General features: G+C 38.9%; 1 protein-coding gene across 1 annotated transcript; it reads right to left on the minus strand.

The window, feature by feature from the left end:
- Positions 1 to 92: 92 nt before the first annotated feature.
- On the minus strand, positions 93 to 24,546 carry LOC110170011 (collectin-12). Its single transcript, XM_020935629.2, has 10 exons — positions 24,124 to 24,546; positions 23,010 to 23,060; positions 6,463 to 6,585; positions 4,596 to 4,682; positions 3,153 to 4,196; positions 1,545 to 2,042; positions 1,333 to 1,469; positions 1,136 to 1,245; positions 864 to 1,009; positions 93 to 780 (listed from the first exon to the last, which is right to left on the minus strand). Exons 1-10 carry the CDS (start codon positions 24,128 to 24,130, stop codon positions 749 to 751), a joined length of 2,235 nt encoding a protein of 744 aa, XP_020791288.1. The 5' UTR covers positions 24,131 to 24,546; the 3' UTR covers positions 93 to 748.
- Between the last annotated feature and the right edge of the window lie 541 nt (positions 24,547 to 25,087).

Raw genomic sequence — 25,087 nt, forward strand, 5'->3', positions numbered from 1 at the left:
AGACTCCATAGTTTTGTGATGAGCTTCATTCTGCAGTCATGTGGAAACATCCCATAGCTCAGAACATAAAAATGTGAAAACATGCAATGATATAGTTTTCAGGTTGAATGTTTATTTTGGATGGTCTCTTGATATTTAGGAGTATTCCTGTGCAAATATTGACCCAGGTAGGACCACAATTTTTGGTCACTTGAGGAACAAATCATTAACCATTAAAATAAATGACGTACTGTACATACAGTATGTTAAACTGTAAGTGTAGATAGAGTACCATGAATGTTGAGATAACAGGTTTGTTCTATGATTGCATAGCTGTGACACCTTTTACATCGTATAGCACCTAGTTTTAATACATACAAATGTAATACACAGCAAAGAGTTTGATGTGCTTCATGAAATGTCAAATCCCCATGTAATAATAAAATATACATTCAAATATTAGGTCATCAAAATACAGTTCTACACAATGTATACAGGCTTTATAAAATCAACGGTCTTGTTATTAGAAAATACTAATGCATCATCTTTCCTTTGTTGAGCCTCTGGTATTGCATAGGCAGTTGGACATACACCATGGAGAATAAAGGCTTTACTCTAAGAGACATTTGCTGCAATGGCAAAAGGGCCTTTATTAAGTTTGTTCCTCTTCTTGCTCCATACGGACTGTCCCTGCACTGTGCCAGTGGTCCAGTACCACATTTGAGAGGTTCAGCTGCTTCTGAGCAGAGCAGTAGCATGTAGTATTCTGTTATCTTCCAGTGGAACTTACTGCAGAGATGGCTATAAAGAGACATAAGGATTAGACGAATGAAACATTTAGGATAAAATATATAGGAATGCAACAAGCAATATCAGACACATACAGGCTTCCATTTCTCTTTCACAAATGTAGTTTATGAGATCTTCACAGAAGAAATCATTCCAGAGTGCATCATGTATGAGGCCAGCACAGTCTTCACCCATTTCATGTCCATGGCCCCAGTTGTCAGGCTGCCCAGGCTTCCATGACCTGCAAAAGACAGCAGGGGGCGATCATTCAACACTTACTTAAAAGGGGGAACAGTTAAGATAGTTGAGGAAATACTACTTCAATGTTTAAATCACAGAACTAAAAAAAAGTTTCTTTATTACTGACGTGAATGATGGCTTGGTCCCATCTAGCCACTGCCAGACGCCCTCCTCTCCTCTATCAGTAAGGCCCATCCAGAAGTAACCTTTTCCATATATTTGATTCTTGAGCCATTTCTGAGAATGAACAAATAATTTTAGTACATACTGGTTATCTCCATGTAATGTCTGGTAATGTCTTAATGGTATTCTTTTGAGGCCTACCTGCTCCTCTGTGTTACGAATGATTAACATTGAAGCAGACATCAATTCACAGCTCGTCTTTGCATCATCAAAGGTGTCTAGATCTTTGGAGAAGAAGTAACATTTGTTCTTGTGGTTCACCCATTCATTTAGACACCCTGCAAGGTACAGAAAAATCTTGTGTCATAAACACAATCACTGAATAAAGAAACATCATGGTTAATTCTTTTCACCTGGAGCAGAGAGTGAAGGAGCCACAGCCTCATCCTGCTGCGATACTGGGCCTGTAGATAAAACTGGACCCCTAATTGGAAGACCTGAAGGTCCAGGTGGTCCCACTGGTCCTGGGGGCCCAACAGGTCCAGGTAAGCCCCTAAGGCCCTGCTCCCCAGGGGGTCCTGTGGCCCCTCTGATGCCTGGTGGCCCTTGAGCGCCCTGAGGACCAGGCTGCCCATCTCTCCCAGGCAGACCAGCTGATCCTGGCTCTCCTTTTGAGCCAGGGGGACCTGCTCTGCCCCCTGACCCCCGAGATCCTTTAGATCCTGGGATGCCTGGAACACCTGGAGGTCCCTTTGGCCCTGGTAGACCTGGAGGACCCGGAATACCCTGCTCTCCTCTGGGGCCTCGTACTCCTGCAACGCCCTTTTCACCTCTTTCGCCTTTCTGTCCAGGTTGTCCAGCCGGTCCTGTAGCCCCCTTCTCCCCTCTTGATCCTCTGGGGCCAGGGGGACCTAAGGAAGTATGTATGTATGTATGTGTGTATATATAAATATATAAATATATATAAATAAATATAAATATAAATATATATATAATATATATATATATATATATATATATATATATATATATATATATATATATATATATATATATATATATATATATATGTATAATATATATGTATATGTATATGTATATTAGTGCCGGGCACGTTAACTTTGCGTTAACTAATTAAGTCATTAACGCCGTTAACGCAGTTTTTATTATTTATTTATTTATTTTATTGTAAACGTCTTTTTCTCACTGGCTTTTATTTTGAAAAAGTCCACCGTGAGCGTTTCTTTAAGTTTGACGTCTTTTCTTTACACTTTTTTCACTTTTTTCTGACCACGTGAGATGCAACGTGCCCGAGCCTCCGCGAGCCGCGGGCCCGGCCGCGGGTTCGGCCGCAGGCTCCGACTCCCGTCTCGGCACCGGCCACGGTCTCTGGTCGCGGGCTCCGGCTCCTGCCGCGGACTCAGCCGCGGGCACCGGCTCTGGCCGGACCAGCCGTGCGCTCTGAGCTGAGCTTATTTCTTTAGTTCAGTGCTGGAGTAACTGATTTACCCAGATACCATTGGAAGAAAAAATGTGATTGGTCCATTTCCATTCCATTATATTAACCCTTTGTTTCCTAAGAAATATCAGTCCAAGTTTATAACACTGATCTAGACTAGAAATTATTACTAGTGTAGTGTTCATTGCTCACAGCATAAGAAATATTCAATAAATATATTAGTAGAACAAACGTCCATTCAATATTTTTTCTTGAGCCTTCCCTGAATACCTTGAAGGCTCTGAGGATTCCCCTGTGAAAGAAATGCTGTTTGCACAACAAATGTATGGCTCTTTCATTTACATTTCCAATAAAAGAGCGCTATACTCTACTTTGGTTTTGCGTATAACATGCGATTAATCGCGATTAATCGCTCGAACTCATGCGATTAATCGCGATTTTAAAAAAATATTTTTGCCCAGCCCTAATATATATATATATATATATATTTTTTTTTTTTTAAATAACAGAACTTGGTAGATAAAATACGAGACTAGAAAAGAATAATGTCTAGATTCCTCACCCTGTAAGATGGTAAAGTTGGTGATGAGTTGTGAGTGCTTGGTGTCCACTAGTTTCATCTCCTCCATGACAATGGACAAGCTGGTGACCTCCTTATCTAAACGTGCTATCAGCTCTTCCTGCTGTGACTTTAGGATGGTGCTGTCTGTCCTTATGTCAGTCACACTGTTGTTGAGGTTGAGGAGGAAGTCTGTGTGTTGGTTCACTATTTCCGAACAGGTGCGCAGCTGATTCAGATTGAGGTTAATGGAGCCAAGGAGTTGTGTGGTGAAGCTGATGTTTCCAGTCACACGGTCCATACTCTGCTCAGACTGGTACAGCCTAGTCTCCAGTCGCTCAAACTTCTGAGAGGTGAAGTTCCCAAAGTCTGTGTGCTGGTCCTGGAGCTCCCTCAGAGCCTGGTCTTGGGCCTCAGCCTTGGTGCTGGCGTTCTGCAGAAGAGAGTTCATATAGGAGAGCTGAGACCCCAGCTCCTCCAGACCGTCCTGGTTGGCTTTGGCCTGACTCGATGCATTAGTGACCACCACCTGCATGTTTTCCACTTTCGTACGGAGCCACTCAGCATCAGAGTGGGTCTGTCGTGTCATCTGCTCCAGTGTTTGGAAGTCACTGCGCATTTTGTGAATGGCTTGGCTGGTGTCATCCACAGAACGCTGTAGAGCCGTAATCAGCACTCTCTGCTGGGCCTGGCTGATGTTGAGAGAGCCTATGCTCAGCACAGCCTCACTCTGGAACCTGCTCTGCAGCTGCAGCTCTATCTGCAGCCTGGCTGTTTGGTCCTGGAGGGCCTCCATCAGGCTGCTGTATGTCTGCAGACTGCCATTGACCCAGCGCACACTGGCACTGTTGCTGTCCACAGAGCCCTGCAGGGAGCCCTGGCTGCTGTGCAGGTGCTCACTGATGCTCTGCAGCTCACTCAGCTGAGCCTGGTCACTGTGCACGTGCTGCTGCACTGCCGACAGCTGTCTCTGCAGACTCCAGATGCTGTTCCTAAAGGCCTGGATCTCAGTGGAGGTGTTATCAGACTTCTCCCCGGTTTGATCATCTAAAACAAAGTGGAATCCATCGCACACAATATATACAAAACAATCCCACATAAACAACTGTGCTTGTGTTCACCAGAAAACACAGACAATGCTTGAATGAAATCAAAGCAGAAGTGTTATTGGAAGCATCCATAAAAACAGAATAAAAGAAAACCTTTGTAAGAATATCTGAAAAGGTTCAACAGTTGTTATAACTGAGAGGCTCCATTAGCTGTAAAAGGTTTGCATTGTTGAGATACAAATATTTGCATTGCATCTGTTCTAGAAAAGCACTTAAACAATGTTATTCTGTGTAAGACTTGTAAATTCAATTGTATTATTTGTGTTTTAAAAGTTGTTATTCAAAGGCAAATGACATTCTGGTGAGTTCCAGGATATTTGTGTAAACCACAACTTACCCAACTTCTTTAGGTCAGTCTCCACAGCAATAATCTTCCCTTCATAGTTTTCAATGCCCTCAGACACACTGTCCACTTTCTGAACCACTGCAAAACAATACACGTAGAACAAAGGTGAGCATCGCCGTCTCATCTCAGGCTCTATTCTTTATTAAGAGCCGGCAGAGCACTGCCTGCAACCACAGACATCATATATAACAGGGATAAGCAAAATAATGGAGATGGGTCTGCATGTGGCATCCAATAATGTGGGAAAATATGGTTAGACTTGCTTGATACAATCACCAGGATCAGGGCATTAGGTTCATTTGAAGGGGTAGTGCCATTGAGAGTTATGAGATGAGGGCAGAATATGTGAGGTCAGCATGGACAGACAGTGAGGGCCCTGGGGGACAGGAAGAGAGGGTCTTTAGTAAACAGCCCCATCAAAAGAGGAGCCCATCAGGAGACAGTGAGTGTGGCAGGAGGCTCTTCACACCCCCAAAGGCCACACTGGCCTTCATTTCCTCTGGAATGTGTCTGGGACTCAGGACTCAGCCCACAATACCACCAGGCTGGTCCAGGGACACGTCCCAGTCAGCCCACATGGGCGCCTCTGTGGGGAAGTGCATTCAGTGCTTAGACTTAATAGCCTACACAGAGCATATACTACCAAATACAATCACATGCATTAAAATTTCCAACATTTATAGGCCATTTAATGTTCTATTTGATTTGTTGAAATAAGCACTTTTTCTAAGTGTTGTGCTGTGTAATAAATATGGTCATCATCATGAAATCAATAAATGTGCTTGTTTCAAAAATGCTTGTACAACATTGGTCAAAATGTGATATGCACTTGTTAGATTCAAATGTGCTCATCTGTCGCTTTTCTGACTGAGGGAATACACACTTGATTATGAGGTTCTTTACTAGCTGCATCAAACCATATGAACGCTTTTGTACTGTATTAGCACAAACCCTCTTAACAATATGCTACAGTCACAGCTGCTTTGAGTTCACTCGCCGCATCTGAAGTCAATTAGAGCAGCATGAAAGTCCATGGGACAAAGAAAGAAAGCAGACGACTTTGTTAATGCGCTTCAGGATCACAGATAACCCCTGGATATGTTCACTTCATGCCATTTCCACAAAAGAAAATCCAAAGAGGACACAGGCTGGCGGTGGCATATGGCAGTGGTTAGCAGAATCATGGAAGGACGTTCAGAGTTCAATTCAAGGCAAATTGCTTGACCAGGAAGTTCATGGAGGATGAGGGTTTTAGGCACAGGTGCGAGCTGTGGATGTGTTAGTAAAATAAACTGAAGGCGAGTGTAGAGGAAGCACTAGATCATCTCATTTACAGAAAATGGGAGGAGACTGACAGATGTTAAAACTAAAAGGGTCATTCATCTTAATTACACAGCAATATGGACTTTACTATAAGGAACCTAAAACAATAAACCCCTTACCCTTTCCTTTTTCAAACTGGTTTACAATTTCTCTATAGATTTGATAGATTTATTTTTACTATAAAGGTGCCTAATCTTTAACAGTGATTGGATCTTATATGTACAGTGTTCATATTTTCCATAATGATTTAGTGCCTCTAAATGTAAAAGCCAACCCTGACCTCAATTGCTGAACTAGCTTTCTCTCAGGGGCAAATCAACAGGCTATTATTCTGCAATGACATAAAGTCATAATAGTCCATTTCTAACTAATAACTAGTATGGTAATTTTAGAAGACAATTATAAGCTAACTGACAAACTGCATGTACATTTGAAATATATATATTTTTCATCAGATTCCCACTTTGATGCATGCTATTATACAACTGCATGGGCATGTGTTCTAGTTATGTTTTTGTTGTTGTATTATTATTACCTTTATATCCAAGTACAGCCACAGCAATGGTGAGGAGCATACACAGGACGTAGAGCAAGGCTATGGAGGTCTTCAGTGCCCATTCATTCTTACACTTTGTGCACTGGGAGCCCTCCTGGATCCCTTCAGACACACACAGAAATATTACAGTTATGACAAACATTAGACCATTATCAGGATATTGAAATGTTAATTTAACCAGGAAAAACCTTTAAATATTTTCCACCTTGTGCATTTTATTCATTGTAGAGAGCAATATTGATCTACAACCGTGTAATAACAGAAACAGATCAGCTGACATCCTATTCAACACTGCAGGACTGCTGAGCCGGGCACTTCATGGTTTCATTTCACCAAAGTGAGCAAACTTTCATTTACACATTTTACATTTTTTGTTGAAAATGGCTATGTGACCTTTGTGAACCCTACATGTACCACTCAGAGTCTGATTTTTAAAAATAAGAGAAGTGGGCGGCGCTAGAGGTAGGTAAAAGCATACATTTTCATAGTTCAGTTAGTTAATTTCGCATAATATGTCCCCATTAACTATATTTTTTATGCCAACCAATGGCAACTTAACTACCTAGCTCTCAAATAGTCAACTCTCCAACATTTCCAATAGGCGTGCTCTATTTACGGCCTCAGCTATATGTGCCACACCTCCACTGTAGCAGCAGAATCATCAGCCTCACCAGCCTTTCATCTGCTCTTCCCCACCACCAGAGTGAAATATTTTTCATAATATATTTTTAACTGACATGATTGTATTGCTTATGCCCAGGTTTAACTAGTAAAAAAAATTTCATTGCTCCTCGTTCACATTTCTGCTCTCACCCAGTTGACATGCTTGTTGACACTTTCATGACATTATGCAACCATAGTATATAGAGCAGTCCAAGCACACTATTTGTCTTGTAGGGGATTCTGGGGGTATGCAGGCAGAGTTTGGTGTCCCACATCTGGATAAACAGTCCCAAAGCGAACATGAAAGGGCTGGGTTGATCCCTGAGGGTCTGTGCAGGGAAGAGCCAGGGGACACAAAAACAACCCCCTGCTGATGTGTTTACACTTAGAGACAGGCTGATTTCCACAACTCACTTTTCACTCCACAAAAGGCCCTGTTTTTGGTTACTGTCGCTACTACAAACACAAAATGTATTTTCATTATAAGCATAGCAGAATAGTAGTACAAATAGACAGAGGTGGTGACAGGGAGACAGTTTTTCAATATGCCAAAAAATATTACATACTCTTGGGTATTGGTTGTGAAGTAAAATGATAAAAAAGTACCTCTTGTCACGTAAATGTGTATTAAGAAAATAATTTTGTAGTAGTGATTGACTGATATGGGCATTTTTATGCTGATACAGATTGTTTAGAATCCAAAGCAACATGGTCAATAAGATCTGCCAATATTTATAAGCCAATAGGTAGGAACGATTTTGATTATCTTCATCTTGTAATTTAAATTTACTACAAACCCTATCTATAGCCCTTTTTAACCATCAATCTTTAAGAGAGCATTGCAGTTATCTCTTCATATTAAAAGTGTTAACATAAAGCTTTGTGTGCATTTTTAAAGTAGCAGATTAACAAAAACAAAATGCTGGATCCTGTGCTGGAGATTTAAGGCCAACAGCCAATATGCATATAGGTACAGATATTGCCCCAATATATCATACCAACTAATTAATTAATAGCCAATTACATGGCTTCAATTTGGGCTCTGTTTGCCAGATTCTTTCAAATATAAATCAGGACTATAAGCCATAAAAGTAGAAATGTGCACATAGAAACATTTAAGAAACTACTATTATTCTTGTGAAGCAAATTATATTATATATATTGCCTATTATTCCTTAGTATCACTGCACTTTTCATATTGCAATGTTGATTCAGTTGGGAATAATCTTAAAGCCTTAGAGTGCAATATGAAATGGCAATGAAATATTGAGTTTAAAGAAAATTGTATTAGCATTAATTAATCACATTAGCGTTTTTGTTAAGGCCATTGGTGCAACATTTTTCTTCTCCTGCAGTATCCCTCACATCTTTCCTGACAGATGAGAGGTGGTCACTAGGCTGACGGGAACACAGCTGCGTTCATTTTAGATTCAGGAAGTGTGTCGATGGAAAGGTTTGAGGTTCTCTGTTTTGGTTTTGGGGGGTAGGTCTACTTTACATGCACCTGGAATAAAACATGTCTGGATTCAAGATCAGAGAACTTCATATATAAGAATTCTGTAACACAGGAATCATTTGATGCCAGCAGCTAGTTCAAATAGAATGGCAGGTTTGATGTAAGCCTGTAACAAATTAATAAGAAAATTTTATTGGTGTTGATTTGGTTATGAATACACACAGGAAGGGTGGTCTTAGAGATTAACAAGAAAGTTTGCAGTTTTGGAAATCTGTTATATATTAGAACAAATGTTAAAAAGGGCCTATTGTGCTTGTGTCTGCAATATTCTATATATACCTCTGGATCATTATAGACATTTTAAATTGCAATATTCACCTAAAGCAGCTTAATAAAAGGAACACATCTTCTCACTTCCACATTAGAAAACTGGAGTGCCCAATAGTAGCTGATGTCACTATAAATGTCATCACAACAAAGAGCCATGAAGTTGTTGGCAGCTCTAATGGATATTTGCACATCGAGCTAGCAAACAGCAGATTTTTTTTTTATTTGTACCAAAATAATTCCCTGGAAATCCAGAAGGATATTTCTCTGTATTTGTTATACAGCTCCATATCAGCCGCTGGTACAGCAATGAGTCTGGATTCTTCCAGGCAACCAAAATAATGCAATGCTACCGAATCCTACGCATATCATCGATTAAGAAAATTAAATTGAAGAACGGAGGGTGAGTATACCAATGGTGATGAAAATAGGGACTGATCTGCAATATGGCATCTTCAAAATAAATAAAGATTGCTCAAACACGCATGAATTAGTCCAAATGAGACATGAGAAGGGGAAACAACTATAACATGGTCAAAAGCTCAAAAAAGTTTCCATAATAGATCTGCTTTAAAATATTAAATTAACCAAATGAATGCTAGCTAGTAGAATACAGAATGTCATATCATGTTGAGAATGCCTGATCTCATCCAATCTTGGAAACTAAGCAGGGATGGGCTTGTTAGTACTGGGATGGGAGACAACTACGTAAAGATGGTTTGAGGCTTCTTCCCCTTGTTACCACATGCAAATGAATAACTGATAACTTTAACTTTTTTACAATTTTCAATGAACAACTGGTATTATAAACCAGAAGCCATTCATTTTTGCCATAGCAGCTAACTTGTTACTCAGCTGACACTGAGACACCTGACAGTGATCTCAGTCAATAAAACATTTTACCAACCACAAATCCTGAACAGGAATGCCACAGCTTACCCATGTCTAACCATGAGCGGAGACAGAAAAGTGCATTGTGGGAAGGTGGCCATAGTAAATTATTATGTTTTCAGATTTGTTTCATTGGTTACTGGTGATATCATCGACAACACAGCAGCACAACTTCATTAAAAAACTACTAACGCAAACAACCTGACAAGTGTTTGTAAATCTGAAACCCCAAAATGAAACTAAATTAGAGAGACAGAGGGCTTTTCCATTCCACCACACATTCATTGCGGATACAATCCAATAAACATGCATGTTTCAATTTCTTAACATGAATTAGAAATATAATGTAGTAATATTAAGTGTGATTGAGGTTGACTTCTACAACTACTACATTTGCCCAGTGTTTAAATATAGTTTCTAATTAAAAAGACATTTAAAATAAGAAAAAAAAAGTGAAACAGGACAGAAATATGTTGAAACCAAAAGCCAAGTCCAAAAGCCAGACCAACTGACAACAGAATACAAAAAAGTCAAACGCCTGCAACATTCTAAATTTAACTCTTGCAGTATATGATTACCTCTCAATTTGGAAACAATACCGAATCGTGTAAGTCTATGAGACAGAGTGTGGACCAAGCAGCTGTGATGTGTCAGGGCTGATGTCAACACACCACTGGGCTACGCTCCAGGGATCATGACCTTTGGCTCTTCACCTCTCAGTGGGACGACCTGGATGAGCGGCACACGCACAGAACAGAGACAGGAGCTGGACACGGCCACTGTGCTGAGTGAATCTCTGGGAAAATAAGAGTGGCTTTTATTTGTGTCAATCATCACTGTTTTCCCCATTTCCACAAGCTATTTGGCAGCTGATAACAATGAAGAATAGGAAGGTTTGTTTGCATAAATCCTACTATTCCAGGACAGCTGAGTGGTCATAGGAAGATTAAAACTTGTTGACCGAAAACTTCTGCAAAAAATTCACTGCCAATGCCACATACAAACTATGTGTGTATGGAACTTATGCCCATAGAGTTTAAAGGTATTGTGTACCTTTTTGTAGTACAGGGTCTGTCAGATGCTTTTCTCCATGGAGAGGTTAATAATACCATCCAGTGAAACATCTGGAACATGTCATAGTATTGTATTAAACCTTTCTATCTTCATGGAGTCCAAACCAGACCAAGTTATAATTCAGATCTGTGGAGAGGCAACCCCGCTCACAGTCAGAATGCATGTTTTTCTCCGTATGTTTGAGCTATAAAACCACTTGTAATTGAATACATGTAAAGTATAGCTGTTTAATCTCATACTGTGGAACATTCCAGGTAGAGCAATGGCAGGTGGCGGATCCACCATTAGAGAAGTTATGATGTACACCTTTAACTAACCAAAAAGTGTGTATTATTTTTGCAACCAGTTAAAATAAAAACATTGTTAAGGACAGTATTTGTGTGAAGGGTGAACTCTTTCATAAGAGGGAGTATTGAAGTGCTATTTAAAATTGATGACTCAATGACTCATCATATTTCACCACAAAAACACCACCACATGCAGACAACAACACTACTTTTACTGCCCATAGCAAAATCTGAACAATCCTATGAAAACAAAAAATAATACAGCCTTGTTTAAAAAGGACAATACCACTTACTGTGACAGCAATTTTTCCTGTCCAAACATTTCCAAAACTTTTTTGATAAGCCGGTGCCAAAATCTCTACTACAACCTCTTCTTATTTTCACTTTTGACACAAAATCTATCACAAAAGTCACACGCTAACACGCAGATGGGCTAATAAAGTCATGTTTATTTGCAGTAAATAGTACAAGGAAAGCCATAGTAACTTGAACAACACAACGTTGTGGTTGAGCTCATGCTAATTGAGATCTGGACCCATGCCGTGCTTAAAAATCATTGCACACTTTTCCAGGAAGTTCAGGTTTATGTCACAAAGGGACTGAATGAATTATATGTGACAGCAAAGAAAGGGTAACGAAAAAGATAATACTGACAATACTACACTACACTACTACTAGGCTGATATTACATATTTATTGTAAATATTATACATTTTGGATGTGGAAAAGACTATGTGATGTGAGCGTAGTTGTATATGGCTTTAAACAATTTAATGTGACATTAAAACAACTACAATCCTTTAATGTGGTAATAGTGATAGTGTCATAGTGATGGGTGGTTATGTATATGTCATACATACTACTTTCACAATAGTAAATACTACTTTTTCCAGTGCAGCTAACTGTTCAATAAATCTTCCAGCGCAATACAAAAACAACTAAATCATATCTGAAAGTCCGGGCATAGCAGTGTGGTGCCATCTGCCCTTCATTACTTAAATAAAATGTTATTTTATAAGACCTCTGATGCAGTATAGAGTGTGCCAATATCTTTTACAATCAGTGTCCAATAATAACTGAATGAATGATTCAAATTCTCAATGGTTTAGCTTACTTTAGATTCAAAAAGTTTCAAGTCCAGGGCAGCTGGACATAACTGCCAGATTTTGATGGGAAACTCCTCAATATTTTGATGTTTTCAGCATTACACAAGTTTGTTCATTTTGAAATCCTGGAGATGACCCAGAAAAATGTGCTATGTGGCGGTACCTGTCAATGACTTCATGGGGAAAGTGTAAAATTAAGAGCTGAGAACAAGTCCAGTGGGTGGTCTGATTTACATTGGATTTTTATTATTACAGTAAATTGAAAACATATGTCTGCATCGCATGACATAAGTGGGCACAATGACTGTGGTTGGGGTAAATGAGGTACGGGAGAATGAAGGAGTGACAACATCCAGAAAAAGGAAAAACATGGATGAAGTGAGAGCTGGAAGAAAAACTGTCAAATGAACCATAAAATACTGTTATATCAAAGAGATGTAGCATGGTGTGGTCCAGTGAAGGTTCGGTGGTGTGGTATTTTCCATACTGAGTACTCCTCTGTCAAAGCTGTTTAACCAAAAAAAATATTGATCAACTTACATTGTTTAAAATAAGTCCAACAATACACTTATTATATTACTTATTGGTAAAACAAATAGTAATGGTTAGGTATGGAAAGTCCAGGATGAGCCAACAATTTGACAGTTACAATTTGTAAGGCACTGTTCAGAGACTCAATTAGACACAGACAAGTGAGAAGAAGATGGAGCGCTGAGAAGGCTGATGGTTCTGCTGTTATGGAGCCATGAAAATGCAAATAAGAGAGGGCCCATGAAGAGAGAAGGTGATTATCTGCAACTGGCTGAGTGATAGAAACAGGTGACAAGATTTATTTATTTTTTCTTACTTTTGTTCCTTTTTTGGTGTGAGTAAGCTTGCTTCTCCACAGATCTGACACGTAACTTGGCCTAATAGCGTTGGCCACTTGGAGATATTTGTTTAATGCCATACTGTAGAACATTTACGCACGTAATTGTCAGCGTGCATTCACTAATCTTTTGTTTTGTGTATTACTGATCTAGCCTTGCCTAACCTAACAACCATGTTACGCTAAAGTCATACTGTCATGATACTGAACATCCAATTTATTTCCAAAGCACACAAATGTCTACCAAACATGAAGACAACCCAGTCAGATAGAAAATGCAGGTTTTGGTCCTTTTCCTCACTGCCCCCCCCCCGTCCCCATGTCCCAGGAGCCCTGCACAGTGAGGGCCTGCATGGCTCTGCTCAGCCTCACCACTGGCTGTACTTATACAAACAGCTCGTCTTTCCAGAAAACTACATCAACAATAGAGCAGGGATGGGATTTGGGGCCCCAAAAACTGCTCAGGGTCCAGTTACAAAGCAAAACATCAGACTTCAGGCACCTCAATTACAGTGTGTGGCCCACTATTGCCCACGACAGGCACATTAGCATTCAGAACTTGACATGGTATGAGGTAACGCTACACACAAAGCAACAAGAGTTCAAATGTGATGGGGACTAGGTCAAGATAAACATTGGTGAGAATGTGAATGAATTTTAAAGAAATTACACTTTTACACTTGTTTGTCCAAATTTAACAGAAGCATTGATTTAAAATGTGGTATTTTTACATCACAGTAAACTTCATTACAACATCTCAATAAAAATTGGTGTGTGAGATTTAACTGGCACCCAAAATAATGCTGTATTGTGAAATCTGAGGTTACTTTCCAACTGAACAAGCCTGGAAATATTAGAGTAAAGATTTGATCACGACATAATGGTGTGTGGGTGCTCTGGCAATAAGTGTGGGTACAAATCACAACCACACAGACCATAGAAAGGACCAGTCAAACCTGCGCATGTCCCTATTTTTCCCAAGTACACCATATATTACAAGTGAATAAAAATCACAATGACAGTAGGCGTATTAAATCGTAAAAGCTGCAATTACTTAGGTAGAAGAATGTCCTCATGCAAAGAACAAATATCCTTCCTTAGAAAAACCCTGTTATAACTAGTTGAGACTTCTAAATGTTCTGAAATGCATGTTTCTTGTATTACGTCTCAGTCCTCTCTGAAATGTTAAGGCTCATGGAGTTGTTTACAAATGCTACTTTTTAAACATATATTGTAAATCTAGTTACAATTGTATGGTGATATTTTCCAAAATAGTGCATCCCTAATTCAAATTCAGATACATTTTTGAAGGAAGAACAAACCTCTGAGTCTTTACAGTTGTTTGCGGTTTGACAACTTCAGCTGCAAGAGTATAGTAAGCATCCATATGTAGTATCTGTGAAACCAATCCAACATCACCTTCGACATCCTCTTTGACACGAGCAGTAGAGCTCAGATGGAGCGTGTGAGCCCGCTGGGTGGTGCGGTGGACAGAGGCGGTACTGCGGCACGTTCCTACACAAGAGGAATCATCCCAAACACCAGACAGACACGTGGGATGGAGACAGTAGACAATTACTCACAGGGTAATTAACACCAACCAAATGCTTTAAACCTGTATGTTTACAAGAACAATACTCCAAATCTTCTACCATTTATTCTTCAAGAGGAATATATATGATTGTGTTTATGTATGGTTACATCAGATTCCTTTTGGTTCTTTGAGTACACTCTGAGCTCATGACCTATATTCAGGGTTCCTAAACTTTTTCCAACTGCAACCCCCTCCCCCAACACACCACAACTAATGGACTGTAAAGTTTGACTAAATATGGGATCTAAATTTGGAAACCTGTTTGTAGAGTGGCTACTGCAATAAACTTTTAACAGTAGAAATATTTTACAACCCATGGTGCATCCCTAAAGAAATTACATAAAGGAAATTGGCCTGGATCAACTACTATTATTGCTGCAGCCAGAATAAGTTGTACAATAAAACTGAAAGGGCCTGTAGGCTACCTTTTTAAAAGGTTAAAAACTGAGCTTGTACATTTTCGATGGTTTGTTATGATATAAAGTTTTTCCTATCGTTACTTACTTATGCATTCCAAACATTCTTATTATACACCACAAAGAGTTTAGAGGCACTATGCACAACTTTCAAAGGCCAGAGAGGAATTTTGCTATCACTTTAATGCCAACAAAAACTAGCAACGTACCAGCCTTAGTTCTTAGTTTGCCAGTGATAAACGTGATGTATGATTAGATGCAGACAGCACACAGCAGTCTCACTTTGACCCAAAGAGTTCCTTTTGCAATATTTCTGACAAAAAAGTGACTTTATAACATGGAAAACAAATGTACAGAGCCTTGAACTACTGCACCATTTCAAAACATTTTGTAACCACTCAAACATGGAAACCCTAACATATGGCATTCCTGAAAAGAGTCCACCACCACAAGGCTCTGCGTGTCTAAAACTCAATCACTCTGCGATCTTTTGGAACTCAAATAATCCTTCTCCAACATGTTTAATTGACAACAGTGAGACATGCTTTAGAAGTTGCCAGAGAGCTTAAGTTTGAGTATAGTCTACAATGTCAAACCACACACGGAAAATGGTCTTGATTATGCAACAGACAGGCTTTTGGACCATTCGGTGCCTCAATACTCCCACTTTCTCAGAACCAGGAAGCTGTAGGTTGATCTTGGCAACGCTCTTGGTTGTTTTGTTCCAATGGTTCATTAACATCTCCAAAGTATGAATAACAGATTTGGGGAGTTATATGGTTTACCCTAAAGCAGTGTTACTTACAATCCCCACTTTGGTAGTTAAAGATTTGTGTGTTCAACTTGCAGAGGTTGTGTTGGACTAACTTAAGTTTTTGTGTTCACTGGAGACTAGTGATGTAGTGTGTGCTAGCCTACGGTGAAAAGAACGCAGGTGTCTTGGAGTCTCTGCACAATGTGGTTTTATGATCCAATTACTTAGCCTTAAATGTCAAAATGTGTGTTCCCTACAGCACTTAGACTTAAATTCTTGCAGCTATGGTGAAATGCAATTCCAGTAATAATGGTGGTAAAATTGAGTGTTCTTTGAATGAGAGCTGTGAAGCCTGCAAACCACTATGTAAATTCAGTAGCCATTTGTGGGTAAGATATACAGTGTTGCGGGAGGCATGTCATACATTCCTTCATTTTATGGGTAAAACTATGGAATCCAATTTAACAGTCATTTTTAAGATTTTAACCAAAAGGCTTGATTTTTCTATTCACTGAGCAGAAAATGTCCACATAGCGTAACCAACAAGTCTCTCTGCACTATTTTAGCTGTCTTGTGTTTTACTCTTATATATTGCAGTATTTATTCCCTCACAAAACTCATTGGTCATATGCTCTAGTAGCCACAGCTGCCTAGACGCATATTGTGGCTGCCAAACTGGGGCAATGGCCACTCTGACTATCATCAACAATCTCAAACCAGGACACTAATTCTGGCAAAGTGGGTGAAGTGTTTTGCTCAAGGGCACAACAACTGCAGTATTTTGATGGTAGGATTGAACTGGCAACTCACTGGTACTATGTAAGTATTTTTCTGGCTGATGCAGCAGCTGTTACATTACTTGTATCTCTATTGTATCCTCATTTGTTCTGAATAAAATGGTGTCTTGATTTGCACAAGAAGGTCACTTGAAAACCACTGACTTATTGCACCGAGGAGTGGAAAATGGGCTTTGATGCTTTTCCTCTTGGTTTCAGAAATCCTCGCAGAACTAATGCTCACTACCAGCACATGTGTTTTTCTGTCTTTCCTCATATAAAAAGATGTCTGTTTTTTACATCCAGTGTTACTACTTTCTAATGAAGGTGCAGAGACACAGAGGAGAAGGCGGGGGCTGAACTTGCAACAGTTTTCCAAAATGTGAGGTTATAAATAAATGACTATGACTACAGTCTAATTCTTAAAATCTATGTGTCAACAAAACAGATTTTCAGCATCAGTTCGTGTCAGGTTGCCCACAAACAGAAACAAATATACTAAAACTAAGCTATTCGATCTTCTACTAATGTCTCTCTCCAGTTTGCTTCAGATGAAAATATTATTCCTATGACAACCCAGTATTTACGGAGGATATGAGTTTCAACACAAGCATGGATGACATAATTTCTGGTGTACACAAAGTTTTCATTTACACAGCATTTTCAAATTAGAGACTCCGACATGTGACAATATGAGAAACGAGTCCCTATGAAAAACTACTAGAACTAATGATTCTTTACTATGATAAATAGTGGCATGAATGTACAGTTGATTTGAATGTAAACACTACCAGATGGATGTTATACAACTGCCTCCTTTTCCAATGCAATTCCTGGCTTCATATTTTTCCCTTACACCTTCTCCCACTTCCTACCCACACTCCCCTCACATCTCCTGGGATACCACAGCCTTTTGCCTCCCATCATTCACCCCGTGTTTAGTTTTATCTGTCTCCTGTCTGTCTGTTCATGCAAGATTGTTCCTGTCCAGATAAGATCCATTCCTGAGAGGGTGAGCATGTAAAATGTTTGCTTTCTAACTGTGGAAATGCATTCAAACAGCCACCAGCACCATGTAGGTTGAAAACAACACTAAACCAAGTCTAATTTAGCTTATAATCAAGTTTAAACTCTGGAAACAGTTGACTGAGTGAGGACTAACCCAGAGAAGAAAAACATTTTTTTTTTTTTTTTTCTTGCCCTTGTGAAATGAAGAAAAAAAAATTAAACATATCAAATAACAGTTCTTCTAAACACATTGTATACAAGTACACACTTTCACAAGCACGGCAGGTTATGTGGATACATAGCACTCTGTTTCTGTTGTTTCTGTATATGTATACTAGTTTAACAAATATTACATACTGGTACATAATAATACATGGATAATACTACATTACTTTTAATTTTTAATGTAAATTTAAAAATATATATATAATTGAAACATGAATAACTAGAGAATTATGGCTTTGAGCAAAATTTCAGAAGATCATATTGGTTAAAAGAGACAGACGGAAGAAAATGTCAGTCTTTAATTCAAACTCCTCTTTTTAACCTTTTGCAACTGCCCATAAAACAGTCAAAAAGCATAAAAAATATTCACGTTTCTCTTGTGAATTTGTCAAAAACTGCTGATCAAAGTGAGCTGTAAATAACTGATACATTTTATGACAGAGAATAATGAGTGGAAGTGGAAGTAGAAAGGACTGACTTTGGAGTTGACATTTGGTGAAGAAGAAGGGAAAAGCCAGTGCGATACAGCTGTGTGCTACTATAAAACAGGTGACGTCCTAAGTACTTTCCCATCTCTGTCTGCTCTGCCGCTAACAACAGGTGTGTGACCCACTACAAAGGCCTCAATATCCATACACTTCAACAAAAGCTTAGGTCTACCTCTTAAAGCTACAATGGCATGTTTTTATTTCAACTTCAGAACTTTCCAGTACTAAACAATTGTATTTAACATTTCATAGGCTTTGAATAACAGATGAGGAGCCTTAGTCACTTAGTTACGCAAACTGTGTCGGTTCCAACACACAAACAGATGGCCTCAAAAATAACAATGAAGGTAAATATGCCAAACTTATAAACGCTAGAATAGAGGGAGATACAGAAAAAAAAAATCACATTGGAATTTTTGTTTTAGAGATATGCAAAATTATAATAATAATTATAAAAATAATGCAAGATACTGAAAGATGATGCAAAAATGCGGATTAAAAATGATGATACATGTTTGAGGTACCGGTATGTTTAAACTCCAACCTTTTTTATTCTAATGGAAGGCAATTAAGCTATAAGCAAGTTGCTAACATACTTTCTAAATGATTCAGGTATGCTTAGGTAATGTGTTTATTTTAAATAGTACTATAACATTCAGTAAGAGGTAAAAGTTAAGTGAAAGAGATCTGGCAAGTCAACTGACCACATAAAAATTAGCTTTATACAAATGTCAAAAGTGCTAGTAGGGAACATTTTAGCTGATCTCTGGTGACAGTGTACAAAGCGCCCTGTCTGTAGCTGAGCGGTCCATGTTCTCCATGTTGTTTTACTGTAATGAGGATGGATGGAGTGCAAGTTGATGTGTCATTACACTTGGAGCTGGAGGTGGTGCTGAAGCTGTTTCACAAAACTCTGGACCGAACCGAGCCGGGCCGTTCTGCTGACACAGCTGGCTCCACACACTCTGATCCAGGAATTTTCTGGGCCAAGATGGAGAAAGCAAAACAAGTGCAGGAAATACATTAGTGCACTCTGGTTCCTCCATGACCACAAGCCTCTCATGTGGGAACTGGAGTGCCAGATACTAGGACTGGTACCAGGACTGGTCCCAGGATTGTTATAATGGCAACTCAGTAAACGCCGCAATCAGGATGTGTTATTTCATGCCTGGCCTTGACTCCTGACTCCCGGGAACCAGTGCGACAGGCTTCTATTTCAAAAGATTCCGATGCCTCAAATATAGCATCCTCACAAAGAACAGGAGTGGAACTTCTCCTGTGCAAATGTACCAATTGTAACCTGTCAATGAACTTTATACTGAAACCAAATAGACACTGTTACAACTACTTACTAACTAACTTACATACTTTTTCTCAGCTCCGCACATGCACATATCATTGACTCTATGGCTCTATATATGTGCAGATGCATGTTTCAGAAGATGCATTTGCTGAAAGTCTGTACAAGTGTTTAACGGAACTGTAAACAACAAGGATTAAATTCCTAAATGTGTAACTCACCAGGGAATACACAAACAAATCCAAAACACAAAAACAAATAAGACTTATTATGCAGTTCCATTCTTCTGCCAATCCCTGATCATTTTTCAAAGTGCTTCAATACAAAATCATGTCAAATCAAACCAATAAAAACAAATTAATAAATTACACATTATACATTATACACACAATTATTACTCTCTAGCATTCACACTTTATTTTTACTTTTACTACCTAAACATTTGGACAACCCTTACCACATGCTTGTGTCTAAAGAATCTGTTCTGTTTTATGAACACTAAAACATTGTGAAACAGAAAAACAACATCTCCACAAATATGTGCCTATACAGTGCTGGTTTTAACTGTGTTTTAATTGGCTCAGTATGCATTGGGCTTGGTGAAGAAAACTATTTCAGCACTTTGAGTTCACATTATTTAAGGACTTTAGTTTCTAAAAGGAAATTAAACCTAGGGAGAATGTGCAATACTTTGTAGTTTGCTTAGCCTCAGTTTTAACCTGTTTTGACAACAGTGATAAAAGTATGTCAAAGACCCTGGCCAAAACAAAGGTGGATTTATTTTGAATGGGATGGCCTTCTTATTTCAACCCCCTCAGAAAAATAAATATGTTTGAACCTTGAACACTGTGGAAGTCATTTTGGTCTGATTTCAACTTGGCAAAGACAGAGATTGGATTACCATATGAACTCACTCCACATATGCAAGTAGCACGACAAAAGCAAAGGATATGTATTTGTCACTAACCAAACAAATCATCTCCAATCCATGCAGTACTGTATAATTCTGTTCTCATACAGATGTAATAAACAAAGACCAATGTCATTATCATGGACCTTTTTTCATTGAAGCATTCATCAGTCTACAAATAATAAACAACATTACACAACAGCCCGGCATTGTGCAAGTGTATCATGCCTTTTTCAAAGTGTAATGAATCTCAGTTAATTTTGTTCCAATTAGTCCATGTTCCAACTGCTGAGAGTTTTATCCCATTTCACTTGTTTACAGCCAATCCCAATGTTCTAGTGTTCTTTTTTAAGACTATTGCTGACTTTATGTGTCAGTTTAACCACTTTTGAGCTTAGTGAGTTAAATATCCGTAACTGATGTTCTCAAGTGTTCACAGATTGCTACATCACTCAGAACTTAACATCTGTCTCATGGGAGAACACAACAAATGAAAGCAAAACAGACTTAGAGGCAATAATTGTTTTTTTCCCTTGAGTGAATACATTATAGAACTAATCGTGCAAAAATAAGTCTAGTGGTGATTTGCATGGCTAAAAAGCTGGCACTTCTTAACAACTGCCGTACTAGTGTCTGCAATTTTTTTCCAAATGTCAAAAGTTCACCTGAGTAGAGTTAAAAGTGCGCTGGTCTTGGCTGTGACAGTGTGTTTTATGAGCAGTTTTCGCACGCGCCTGCAGAGAAAGACAAACAGGATGGCCCCTCTCCGATGACCTGGATGAAAGAGATTGTTTCCTGACACAGTGTGAGTGCGGCTCTGAAGAGTGCGCTGGGCAGTACAAACCTGGGCTTAAAATGTATGTAACTGTAAAACTACACTTGGCTGGAATCTCTCTTGAAGTTAGAGTGGTACAAATGATGGAATGTCTAAAGCAACTGTTACCAAATAGAGCATTTTTACAGCAGTGTTATATGTCCATAAAAATGCATTAGCAAAAACAATGTATTAAACAAAACAGCAGTGTGGAACAACCTGATAAGCTTCTGGCATATGCAATTATCACTCTAGAATGAATGTGTTAGTAATTGGCATTTTACATCTCGATTGGTTTAACATAAGGTCGTCTGAAAATACTATGAGGTATGACTTAATTCTAATCGAGAGAAACGTTCAAGTGCAGTGGACCAGCAATGATACAAATTATAGGACCTCCATTGCAGAGTAGCTTGTGTTACATTGATTAAGTTCTCTCTAAAGGCTAGATTTAAAAGTGAATTTTGCCAACTGAAGAGGCATATATTAACACATTTTATAATTTATCAAAAATAATAGAACTGTAGTTAAGTTCTTATTCATATATTTGCAAAACTATGAAGTCATGTTTGCAGCAATTAGATCTACAATTACAAGTTGCTATGCCAGAGTATTCAGCTGCCCCTCATCCACTTCCATGAACAGGCCCAACTGTGAGCGTGTGAGTCACTTTGTAGCACCAGGCCAACTCCACAGTCCCAGATCAATGTAAGAGTGAATAGTGACAGAGCATGTGCAGCGTTTCCTTGGAGAACACTAATAATAATAATCATAATAATAATAATAAAGTGTTGCAGGGTGTGGAACTCGCTGATGCAATTTAGAGCTATTTTTAAATACCTAGAACCTTTTGACCATTGTCCCAACTTAAATAAAAAAAAAAAAAAGTGGTCTGTTAATCTCATCTGAGTTTGTCAATGCAAAGGACACATTAATGTAATCTTTGGGTAAAATATGGCCTTCCACATGGCTATTTATCACTATTTTGCTCCATGCATAAAAGATTTGAGAGTTGTTCTATCACACTGGCGGTGGTGGGCATTTAAGTGTGTACTAAAAACAGACAGCAACACAATGATAGTTCCCAAAGCAAAAGCATTCCTGAAAGCTTGTTGAGATCTTCCATTTTGTAATTTTCCTTATCTTGTGGTTCAACTGTGGTACAAGTGGCACAGAAAAAAATGCCTAAACACCTCATACCACACATGCAGTTCAAATACCAGTTCAAACTCTATACATTGAGCTAAACAGCCATGATTCATGGGCTGAGGCAAACGACTCCTACACCACAGCAGATCTCCCAGTTCTCAGGTCAGGCTATCCCACACTGAACCACTGGACATGTTTTTGTGAATAAACATGTTTAAAACAGTTCAAGTGGATCAAAAAGAAGATGGACCTCACAAAACGTCAACCACAACTCAAATTATACTCAGCTTTGATCCTATCCACAGGAAAAAAAAAAGAAATTTAAACTATAAAAATTAAAGAAAATCCCAAATGAGTCAAAAAATATACATCGTGCTCCAACCATACTCTCTAGCAAAGGTCAAGAGATTGTTTACTTACCGAATCTCTTGTATCCAAAAGATTGTACTTCCTCCTCGTCTGCGAAGTCGTCTGTGTGACATAATCAGAAACATATGATAAAAATAGGTCATACACTGGAGGAAGGTTACATTAAGCAGTTGGTAATACTCCAGGTGATTCTAGAATCAAAGGCTAAGGCCAGGCCAGGACAGATGGAAATAGTGAATCATTCAGATGAAGCTAGATGAATATACTATGAAATATAATGTACTTCAATCAGGATATCCTTGGTTTTAGCCATGTTTGTTACAGCTACAGCACTAATGTTCAAAGTGATCAGAAAACAAAACTATTATTAGACTAAGATAATTCATTCTGTCTCTTTGTCCTGTTGAGACCTTTACTTGGTCAGAAGCAAATCATAACACAGTAATTCATGAGAGCAATTCTGCTATGCATGGTGAGCTTTGAGGAATATTGTCAGCTCCAGTGTTGTGTGGAGAAAGGAAGTCCACAGGCTGCAGTTTCTCTGGGCTGTTGACAGTAAACCCTAATTACACTGAACTACACTACTCTGAGGACTGGAGAGCAGAGGAGAGGGACATCACTGCTAATGGTGAACAGATGGGAGTAAACAGAGTAGTGTGGCCGGAGTGTGGTAGGTAAAAACAGACAGGAGATAGGGGGAGATGATGTGCACAGGGGGGTTTACTTGTACATATATATTTAAATAATTTATATAATTGTGCCTTATTTTACACCAGTCTTTTGCTACATATTTAGAATGTATTATTACCATTTATATTTTTGCTCTTTGTTATTATAATATATTATGATGTGTGAGCTAATGTGTTCAAGTAATTTTATTTGTGGATCAATAAAGTTTTTCTAAGTCTAAGTCTGGGTTGTCCACTCCATGCATTTACATTTGTACTTTAAAAAGTATAATAAGTTACGTAGATTTAAAAAAAAAAAAAAAAAAAAAAAAAAAAAAAAAAGTGGCTTTAGCATTTGCTACCTGTATTAACATCACAATGAAGGTGTCCGCACATGCAATTATGCTGATGTATACTGACTAATCATTTTCAATATTATTATTAGGCCTATTAGTAACTTATAAATAGACCTAATCCAAATTTACTCATGCGCATACCTTTCATGGCGTTTTATAACTTGTGGGCAGGATGAGCGAAGATGTCCACTGTCACTTTCTGCACATCGCAGCATTTAGAGAAAGTTGTCAACTTCTCTTCTTGACCAAAAATCACGTGAATTTCTTCTGAACACTAAAAGTATGCCATCTTCTTTCTCGGCTTAAAATCCAGATCGCGTGTGTTCTCCGGGTGTAGTGGCTCTGTGGAGTGCAGGAGAGATGTGCGGGACTGTCCAGCGGTGCGCAGCTCAACAGGGCTGCACAGCTGTACGCGTTTGTCACGGGTCTGTCAAGTTAACGTGGAAAAACATGCACTTCCGGTGCAGCTGCGGATACAGAACTAACCCTGCCACCATCACCCATCACCACTGTGCTTCCATTCGTAATTATATGGCTATAAGTGTCTTGGTCAATTCCACATGCATCTATAATCATAGTACCAACATGTTCACCAGGCTACGTGCAGCAAATGAAACCAACTGTTTTGGCTTTAGAATGGCATATGAGGCTCTAGCAGCTCTGGAAAAGTAACTTGACAAATCTAACTAGCACAGCTGAACCAGCCCAAGTCTGCGCAATGCCCATGCGAGTATTACCAGTTTCCCACTGGCCCACTATCTCAAGGTGAGTTGATTACATATATAGTGTTCCTTTGTACATCTTAAACAACAGGGGAAAAAAAACTATTTCAAGTGATTTGGCGTATCTGAGGGTAAATGTCTCGCAGGCACATTCAGAGTCTCCTGCTGGTTCCAAGCCATAAGATGTCTGTTCAGATTACACTTTCACCATCTGTCCCGCTGTTGTTTATAAAATAGCAAGAAACATCAGTTGTACATAAACTGTTTTTCATGTGGGTGTTAGGCTGCTGCATTCCCTTTGGCAGACGTAAACTCTCAAAGATTTAGCACCACCTAGTGGTAGAAAAATAAAATTGTCAATTAACAGTTGCTGATAACAGCAG

Source organism: Boleophthalmus pectinirostris, unplaced genomic scaffold (genome assembly GCF_026225935.1).
Source record: "Boleophthalmus pectinirostris isolate CB_2022bp ecotype Guang Dong unplaced genomic scaffold, ASM2622593v1 HiC_scaffold_15, whole genome shotgun sequence".
In the NCBI taxonomy this organism is placed as follows: Eukaryota; Metazoa; Chordata; class Actinopteri; order Gobiiformes; family Gobiidae; genus Boleophthalmus; species Boleophthalmus pectinirostris.